The sequence below is a fragment of the Anneissia japonica genome, unplaced genomic scaffold (genome assembly GCF_011630105.1).
Source record: "Anneissia japonica isolate Jap-2015-1 unplaced genomic scaffold, ASM1163010v1 scaffold1430_len515961_cov162, whole genome shotgun sequence".
NCBI classification, from domain to species: domain Eukaryota; kingdom Metazoa; phylum Echinodermata; class Crinoidea; order Comatulida; family Comatulidae; genus Anneissia; species Anneissia japonica.
The window spans coordinates 254,765-265,543 of NW_022693412.1; the positions used below are offsets into that span (position 1 = coordinate 254,765).

The following is a 10,779-nucleotide window of genomic DNA, read 5'->3' on the forward strand; positions in this document are numbered from 1 at the left end:
CAGCAACAACAATAATATTAATAATAATAATAATAATAATATAAGAAAAATACTAAGAAAACGCCAATAACAACAACTTTTTAAATTACTATTATTAAAATTATAATACTAAAACTAATAAATAATAATATGAATAATAATAATAATAAAAAATAAAAAATTATTTATTATTTATATGGTACTATAAATATATGTACTATATATATGTGTAATAATAATAATATCAGCAAAAATTTGAACAATATATAATGTTAATGCTAAGACTAATAATTAATATTAAAACTAATGGTAAAAAAAACAACAATAATAATAACAACAATGACAACAATAATAAGAGCAATAATAATAACAATTAGTACAATGTAGTACCAGTAAATGACTTGTGGCCGAGTTGACTTGTGGCCGAGTTGACTTGTGGCCGAGTTGATTTGTGGCCGAGATGACTTGTGGCCGAGTTGACTTNNACTGTAGCCAAACTTTTTGTGGCCGAGTTGACTTGTGGCCGAGTTAACTTGTGGCCGAGTTGACTTGTGGCCGAGTTGACTTGTGGCCGAGTTGACTGTGGCCGAGTTGACTTGTTGGATCGAATTCCTATGTTTTACTTGCCAATGGGTATTGGTTCTTCTTCATTGTTGTTGTTCTCTCCTCCTGCCTCTTCTTCATTGCTGCTGCTATCATCATCAGTACAGTATGTTTCGAACTTATACGGCGTTATAGAAGCCATTGTTGACACTGAACGAAAATTGAGAGAATGATTTACCAGTTTCGCTCGTCGCGCCGAAAAAAAAAAGGTTACAAAAACTTCACAGCGTGCGTGAGCGGTATAGTACACCGTGGGACAAGTCTGACGTCACACTCAATCTTCGTTCGCGCACGTAACAAATTAAGGGACGGGGCTAAGGTAATGTAATTATTGATTTTTAACAAATATTCAATAGCAGAATTCAAGGAAATACTACATCCTCGCCAATTTAACATATAATTGAACATATAAATGATTAGTAGAATGTATGAGGTTCCAATAACTTTAATGTCTATCTAAGTCTGCTAATTTTTTTTTTTTTTTAGACGCGGACGCGTCTAATAACCGCTCGGGAAAAAATTACATTAAATCGCTTATAATTTGTGAAGTATGTATTAAAATATACTAAAGTTTGTTCATCTAGTGAAGGCCAACGTTGTGATTAAGCGGGATCAGCGAAACCAACGCAAAATCATCACAATATTCATCAATAACTTCTATAAAATCTTTGAACGGAGGTAAGACTACCTAGTCTAGCTAGAGGCCCTTTGTTTAGAATACCGCCATTTTCGAAGGCGACGAGCCACTACCCACGCTAACTGCTTTACTGGCCTAGGCCTACAGTAGGGCTGGTCTGCTACTCGGAGAGGTATATTTAGCTTATCTAGCATAGCTTAACAGAAGATCTGATACACATGGCTACTAATCTATGTTCGCCAAATCAACAAACTATGGTTAAACCGGCTAGTATTAGTAACATCATGAATGTGCCAACCATTGAAGAAGATATGCCTTCAACGAGTACTGGAGGTAAGTAGTAACATAGATAACAGTTCAGCTTCCAGTTCAATCCAAGTGACAATGTCGAGAATCCAATGTTTAGCTACTTGTCAACTTGGTCATATGGATAAAGGAAAACCGCTAGAATGTGCCTTATGTCAGGAACGTTATCACAGACTTTGTCTGAGTATTAAACCAGCATCAAATCCAAAGGTATGGTTGTGCCCATTGTGTAAGGATATTCCTCGGACAATTAAAACACTCCTACAACTTAACTCGGACCATGAATCAATGATAATGGATCTAAATAAAGAGATTTCTTCATTATCTAATATTATCAGTGAACAAGTGGTAAAAATAGGGAGTCTAGAAGATTCATTAAGAAATGCTGCTCCACATCAACATCACACAACAACTTCTTCTGGAGTTAATGCACAAAAACAACAAATACCAACTACCTCCGCTTCCAAAATAGGCAATTAGATGACAGACTAAATTCAAATAAATTAGAAGCTGTCATACTCCATGTTGGAACAAATAACTGTTCATCAAACGAGAAACTAGAAGACGGTATTACAAATTACAACAGCATGGTTAAGGACATTAAGGAAAAATGTCCCGCATCTAAGATTGTTTTGTCTACTGTTTGTCCCCAGTTAGACAACTCAGATTGCCAACTGCGTGCATGGTCAAGATTAATGAATCAATTCGTACCATAGCAAAGAACACTGAAAACTGCTTTCTTGTCGACAATGATGAGTCGCTGCTTTTGAGAAATGGAGAAATTGTCCGAACCAATCTCAACAAAGAAGGTTTGCATCTCACAAAGCAGGGAACACGTACACTTCTACACAATATAAATGCTGTACACCAAATTGTTCCAGCATCTAACACACGTCTGACAAAATCTGGTTCAGCACAACCTAACAAAAGGCATCGCCGGCGAAGTAATAACCATCGGATACATTGTGCGCAATGTGGTATGCTTAACCACAACTCATGGGAATGCTATCGCTACAGACCTGTATATAACACCAGCAATGGACACAAGATTTCAGAGAGCTTCAACCCACATCGTACATCCTCTGGGGATTGGAACCGACGGAACACAACAAACAAGCATCATACACCGTCGGGGAACTGGAACCGACAGTCACCATCAACTAGACACAACTCACAATATTACAATCACGACGAATTTGAACCCACACTATACCGGGCCAAATAGGATTTCGTCTACAATACAGAACATTCTTCCGACAAAGAACTCTCTTCTGTTACTAGGTACAATGTCTTGACTGATAAAATTGATAATGGTTCTAGCATAATTAATCTTCATGCTGAAAAAACAGAGCATAGTCCTTATGTGAAACAAATTCGACATCGGCACAGACGTGGAGGTAAAAAGTGTAATACGGGTAAAAAAGATAATGATAAAATGGCTGATATCAAAATTGCATTTAATAATGTAAATAGACTTCGTCCTAAGTTATTTGAAATTCCAAAATTCTTAAATGATGATAATATTCAAATTTTTGGCATAGCAGAAACCTTTCTTAAAAATGAAATTGCAGTGGATATTGATAATTATCACTGGATTGGTAGAAATAGAGTTGGTAAAGGTGGGGGGGGGGTTGGGTATTTATATTTCAAATAACATCACAATACTAGATGATAATGCACTTGACTGTATGTTCGATAACTACGAAAGGTTATGGGTCAAAGTATGCTTTAAAAATAATAAACCTATGTACATTGCAGTTGTTTATTTCCCTGTTGAGGGGTGTAATGTAGAACTTACAGAGGAACTCTATAACCAATTACTATCTGAAATTATCCAAATTGAAAATTTTAATGCGAATGATGATCCATTTATTATGATAATGGGGGATTTTAATGCAAGAATAGGTCATGTAATTGCCAATGGTGAAAGGTTGTTAGATTTTAGAGATAATTCTAACCTGATTATTCTCAATTCATCCTCTTTCTGTAATGGAAAAATAACCTGGTTTAGGGCTAATAAACAAAGCTCAATCGATTACATTCTATGCTCTAAAAACTTAATGAATTATGTTATTGAATTACTAATTGACGAAGAAAGAAAACATAGCTTAGGTAGTGACCATAACATTCTTTTATTGTCACTTAATAGCCAGTACAAGCATGTCATCGCTCAGCATTCTAATAAGATAATTTGGGACATACAAAAAGAACAAGATTTCACATATTATCATGATATTTTGAGGGATAAATTTACTAACTGGGATGTTAATTCATTTGATAATGATAATACTCTCTGGGACTCCTGGAAAAACATTGTTATTACTGCAGCTACTGATGGTATTGGGAATAAAGAGTTAACAAGTAATCGAAACCATGGTTTGATAAACAAGTACATGCTGCTATCAAAGAAAGAAAAAATGCCGCTAGGCTCCATAGGCAGTATAAAAAAAAAAGAACGACCAAGATGAGGTTAAAAGTAATCACCTTTGGCAATTATATCAACAGAAGCGTCTTTATGAAAAGTCTCTCATTAAACAAAAGATTCTTGAGAAGAATGTTAAAAGGTCCATAAATATTGCCAACAAAGGTGGCCCCTCATATGCAGATTTTTGGAAAAATCTAAGAGGATCTAAAGGTAATTGTAATAACAAATTTGTTGACTGTATTAGGGTCCCTGAATCTAATACTGTTGTGTCCGACAAGAAAGTTATAAATCAAACGGTTAAACAATACTGGGAAAATTTAGGTAAAATGGATTTGAATATGCATGAGAGTAACGTTTTTAGAACAAATAGGTTTGTGGAAAACATCCGAAGTAATTATGATAGTCACAATTTTGTAACGAATGATAATGATGATTGTATATGTGGGAAATAAAAATATATGTATTGTAGCCATATATTACAACATATCTATATATCGCCATTTTACAGCAGTTAAACACTTACTTAGTAGCCAAGTCCTTTATCATGCAAATTATTAGAGCCAGTTGGCTGAGGTATGATTATATAATATAAACTATATTGGGTATGCTTGGGTTAAACACCACATTTGCATATATTACGGAGCTACATTTAAATAGTCCTTATTATTTAATCACTAAGGCGTAATGATAATTAAGAAGTGATTAAGTTAAAAGTCATTTTGGCTTGAGTTTAGCTTGGGTAGCTTGAGTAGGAAGGCATTACCATAGAGAAAATAATTTTCTCTATGGCATTACCAACACAATGTTCTAATGGTAATGAGGGAGCTGAGATCTCCGGGTATAAAAGCAATCAAAATTCGAAGAAAGGTACGTTATATAATTGTATTGTTAACACTTTAGTTACAGAACGATATTTACCATGATGTAGATTATTATTGATATATTGTGTAGTAGTATTTATTACAATTACAGACCCTGTGTCTGTATTTGGTTAAGGTTACCTATTGATAATCTGATAGAATATTAGGGAACAGAAGCATTGTAGACTTACACTACTCTTTTGAAAGATACAATAACTGGTGTATATTATATTGTATAATACAACTACAGGATTTGATTTGATGATAATCAGAACTTTAGATTATTACTTGATGCTAGATACAGTTGGTGCCTTCTTTGTAAACTTAGATGGAGACACCCATAGATCTTGAGGTTACGATATACAATATGTTTTAATTTATGAAGTACATTATAACAAATTGCAGTTGTCAATTATTAGATAAGTAATTAGAACCTCTTTTGATTATAGCCTACTGTATAGAAGGAACAGTTACGGTGTAACGAGTTTAAGAGAGTTGTTGAGAAACTTGTATATGACCTAAGATTGGGTAAGTCAGGATAGCCGAATGCTATATTATATGATTGCCATGATAATGAATCCTTGATATATTGTTGTTTTGCTATGATGATCTTTGATATTTTGTTATTTACATTATTTACTTTATACTTGATGATGATGTACTTTATGCAATTATATGGTTCTGATATATTATGTTTGTTGATTATAAAGGTTTAAGCAGTGAACTGAAGTTAATAGTTAAGATCTGCATCATTAATGATGTAATGAATTTTGTTTGTTTACTTCCCCCTTTTATCTACAGGGGTCTGGTCTTGTCTTACTTTGTCTTGTATATAATTTGATTCACGTTTCACCATTCTGATGTCCACTGATTTGACGTCATAGTCAAGGAATAAAGAATTTTATCACCCACACAAGTTGCGTCGGACTTCCATTATTTAGCGTGGTATCCTGACAAATACACATTAATCCTAGGAAATCTGAATCGCGACAATACTTGCCTAAATTATTTCTGTGATATATTCAGTCTTACATGTTTTCCTGTAACTACACCAGAGACAATATTGCAGTATCTAGGCCCTGTCTCTTATCCACATCTCGATGTGTATAAGAGACAGGGAAGGACTAGTGTTGTCCGAAAGCTCTGGTTCTATTTCTGGCTGTTTACTTACGTTTACTTTTTAGCTGTTGCTTATCATTTTTGTATCTCCACCGAGATCCAGCCATTGTTTCACACAGCATTGTTGCTGTCTCTTATACACATCTAGATGTGTATAAGAGACAGATATATATAATAGTAATTGTGGATCCATTTATAATTATTAAGATGATCACATAGGTAATCAGGATATAGCCTATAATGTTCTCGTCGATATCGGTCAATTTATGCTCGAACGAGCAGGTTCCAAAAGAGTTTCTTTCCGTCAGCCATCCGGGCCCTCAATGCAATACAATAGCATTTCATTGTGTCCGTTGCTCTGATAATTCACTGTTTTTCCCTTTGTTCATTGTTTGCCGAATTGGACGTTGGTCCATGTTAAAAAGAGCCACAATATTTTCTATGTGATGTAATGTATGCGTTGCAAATGATATAATAAATTGAATTGAATTGAATTGAATTGAACAACTATAATAAAACTACTTGTGTCGCTAATTATAGACAGTAACTATTTATCAACTATATATTTTGTGTAGTCAGGATGTAGCCATAAAATTGATCTTAAAATCCTTAGTAGTCAAGATAAGAAAATCTACTACCAGCCTATTAAGCCTACTAAGAGTAGAATACTTCTACTAAGAACTACTTGAATCTACTAGTATATTTTAATATAATTGGCTAAATGGTGCTTTTAAGGAAGCGATTGCGTTACGGCAAAAAGTCTTTTACACTGAAGGAAAATCAACCAGGTGGAAAAAATCACTTAGACAAAATATCATTGAAATAGCAAAAACTGAGAGGATTCAGTTTTATAGGGATTGCATAGAAATGCTGAAACAGAACGACTCGTCCAAGTGGCACAAGGGCATTCAAATGATCGCAAATAAACTGAAGCAATCACCGCAAATACGTGTACCAGGAATCCCTCCATCCAACTTCCGTATGATTGCAGAGGCTATCAACCAGAAATTTGCCGAAACAGGGCAATGTTTGACCTTCACCAAATTGCATGTTTTAGGCCCACAAACCGTCCACTGGAAGTTAACCTGTGTGATGTGTACAAAAAACTCTCAAAGTTCGCTATCAACAAATCTATAGGGCCAGACAATGTTCCAAATAAAATCATCAAAGACTTTGCATGTGAATTAAGTCCCCCTATTACTGATATTCTTAATACAGTACCTCTTTTAAAGAAGGTATTGTCCTTCAACAGTGAAAGGATGCAACCATTGTTGCATTCCCTAAGGCTGGGAGCACCTGCAATTATTGATAATTTTAGGCCCATATCTCTTACTGCTCAATTAGCTAAAATTGCAGACGGAAGAATTTATTAGTGAATGTCTATAGCAGATATTCATCCTAATATTGACCCTTACCAGTTTGGTTGAATTAGTGGAATGTCTACTTGCCATTATATGATTGAAATGTTGGACAACATTTACAAAGGTTGTGATACTAGTAATTCTATGTGTTGAATACTGTATACCCTTATGGCATTTTGTCTTTCTCAGAACATATTGCATCAATTGAATCTCTTCAGAAAAGGGCAGTTAAGATGATCTTAGGGATCCCTTATCATCATAGTAGCTCGATACACAAGCCTGGTTCACGTCCAAAGTTAAGTCACTTATCTAAATCTTGAAATATGATACGATTTTTCCCTAGTTGCATTCGATGCCAAGTTAGAGCCAGATAAACAGCCAGCCAGCTTCAAGGCCGTCGACATCACATGGTGGAAAAGCTTGTTTAAAAATAACGTCTACTGTATTTTACGAACCTCTAGTACCAAGAGGTATTCGTAAAAAAATTGACAAATTCGTAACCTACTGTAGATCAGGTGTCAGTTTCCACTACTTAGCCTAGCTATCCTCTGCCATTGATATATAGGCGACCAGGTAGTACGAACCAACCGAGAGTGCAGCAGCGTGATCTACTGCAATTATAGTAATAGACTACTGCTAGGCCCTAGCTCAACTTACCTTCGATAAAAACTAAATTAATTTAATCGCTAGCATTCTCCAATTTAACAAAATATTGTTTTATTCCTCATTAAAATGTCTGTATAGACCTTTCTGTTTGTTTTTTGTTTTATGTTTTGGTTTTTTTTCAGTTTTTAGAACGCTGAATTGTGTTGTTTACATTCACTTCGCGAAAATCTAGCTTCGCGGTGTCAAATAAGTTGCTAACTTCAACAAACTTTTTTATTTCGTCATCGTAAAGATGTGCGCTCATTTTAACGACTGCATGTTGGTGGTAGTTCATTGTAACTGCCATTAATAGCGACTATTATAGCAGAAATTGAAAAGATTGAATTGTCAATAAATAAATACAACAAATCTGAATTTATTATTATGAAAAATATACATTATCACTTTGAAAAACGTATGCAATCGGACTTCTAACATTAATACTTGGTCGACGATGCAAAGGGCAAAGGTCATTTGTAATATTTGTAATATAACTCAGCAAACATCGTAAAACGGACGTTTGCTGGGTTTTTACCCATAATATTAAAAATAATTTCTGAAAACCAGACTAATGAGACTACTTAGCTGCTGTTGTTAGCATTGTTGGAGTAAGCTGTTGCCAGCGAGAGGATGATAATGGTGGTACAACACAACAACGCTGGCTTAGATACCTACGTTACGTAATCGTGTCCTTGTAATCCGAGCCGACTTTACCATTAAGCAAGTTACTGTTATTCTAGTAAAGTTAAGTCACTTAACTTTAAGTGACTTAAGCCTTTATCTAGCTATAATTGACTGGTTCACGTCAAACTTTTAACTAGTTAAGTGGATCTGTATCTAGATAAAAGTCCGACTTAGTGATAGAAGATTAGTAATCTGCAAACAATTTCCTGACTCATGTCCTAAATCTGAGAGGTTTAGTAAATGGTTTGTACCAAATTTGTCCACTCACACCATGCATCTTAGAAATAATCGTAGAAAAGAGACGCACTAATATAGAACGATATAACAACAGTGCAATTCCAGCTTTGACCAGGCTCTTAGAATCTTGATGTTTTTTGCTGTTAACTTTCCTTCCAATTTCACTGGTAATGTTCAATTTTTCCTGTTTTATTCCCCTAATTTGTTGCTGTTTTGCTGTGATTGTAGTTTTGCCTTTTTGTTTTTTGTGTGTTTTTCCATCTGTTTAATAATAATAATAATAATAATAATAATAATATTAATAATAATGATTACTTTTATTGTAAATGTTTTTCATTATGCTTCTTGTAATTGTTTTCCTGTAATGGTCTTTATTTCTATGTACAGTATTTTAAATTGTATTATATTTGGTAGGAAAGCTTTTAAATACAATGCTACAATTCAGCTTCGGCTGCTACTGATTGTGTAGATTGAATAAAGAATTTTGAATTTTGAATACACCCTTGACTAATTCATCGCCAGCACATAATAATTGCTTGTAACTTGGTTAAACTTTTTCCGAATGTTTCATTCAGATCAGTTGATCGAAATGTGGTGTGGTCTGTTTTACATTGAATGGTCCTCAGTTCCACACCATACTGTGGATCATCACAAAAATTTAATCATTTTTTACAAGACCTTTACAAAGTATTATAGAATATGTTTCATTTAGAGCCATTGGTTTTTTTTTAAAGAGATATTTAGGCTGGGTCCTCAAATTTACACCCTTCACTGGATCGTCACTAACACATGAAAATTTCTTCCTTGTAACTTGATTAAACTTTCCCATAAGTTTCATTCACATCAATTGACCGGTTTATGAAATATGTGTAGACTGTTGACTTAAATTGGTCCTCACACGCACACCCCACCATAGATTGACACTATAATAGGAAGCACATCCTTGATATTATGGCCTATGCTTCGGAAAAGCAAGGAACAATTCTAAGTATGGGAAGTGAACAAAGTGACCACCAGAAAAAAACAGTGCAAAAAGATATGAAAAATATGCAAGAAAAAAAAATCACAACAAAAACAATGGCTTTACCCAGTACTGCTGAGAAAAGCCAATAATTACATAGATAATTTGTATAGCGCCTGTTACAAAAATCATTTGTCACTGGTGCTGAAAGATATAAGAATTATTGATTAAAGAGATAGGTTTTAGTCCTGAGGAGGGTCTTGAATGTAATACCAAAAGTTGATCTAAGATTAGGTGGAAAAGAGTTGCATAATTTCGGAGCGGCAAATGAAAAATACCGTTCGCCAGTACAAACATGCTGATGTTGATGTACAGAATATGTACTGTACCTAATGCTATATTATTCAAAAATTACAAACTCAGGAGTGTATTAGGTGGAACAGCCAATCAGTGATGGAGATTGTAGTAACTTTTTACATTTCAACTGACCGAGAAGGATTAAAAACAGGCTGAAATTTTAATGTACCGCTATAGAACGAGATATTAAACTAAAGTATTTATTACCTTCCTGATATAACATCAGTTCATTAAGTAAAAAGCAGCTTTCAAATGACCAGGGGAAAAAAGCACCTTGAGCAGCTGTTTGAAATGGATATGGGCACTATTATAAGTTCTATTAATAATTTTAAAAAATGTACAAACTTTGTATAGATTTCTTTCTTTTGCTTGCTCTTCTTTGCTGGCTTCGTCTGTCCTGGCATCGAACTTTCTTGCATAGTTGACTAGAGTACATCCTAAAGAGGAGTCTAGCTGTATTTGCAAGAACTCTACCAACATTTGTTAGAACCAGTAGCATAAGTGGTATCCCAATAAGTGCGTACATTATACAGATCACCTGACCATGAATCGTCATGGGTGCTATGTGACCGTAGCCTGGAATGGAAACAAAAATGACTTCATTA

General features: G+C 34.5%; 1 protein-coding gene and 1 long non-coding RNA gene across 2 annotated transcripts in view; one reads left to right on the plus strand and one right to left on the minus strand.

Annotated features, from left to right (window-relative positions):
• Positions 1-598: 598 nt before the first annotated feature.
• LOC117100725 (potassium channel subfamily K member 16-like) overlaps positions 599-10,779 on the minus strand; it is a 51,248-nt gene continuing 41,067 nt past the window's right edge. The window contains exons 4-5 of the mRNA XM_033240517.1: positions 10,520-10,750; positions 599-732 (exon numbers count right to left, since the gene is read on the minus strand). Of these exons, the coding sequence (XP_033096408.1) occupies positions 599-732; positions 10,520-10,750 (365 nt within the window). The remainder of the gene's footprint in view (positions 733-10,519; positions 10,751-10,779) is intronic.
• Positions 4,262-5,723, plus strand: LOC117100717. Its single transcript, XR_004444166.1, has 3 exons — positions 4,262-4,817; positions 5,260-5,338; positions 5,612-5,723. It is a non-coding gene; the product is annotated as an uncharacterized LOC117100717 (long non-coding RNA).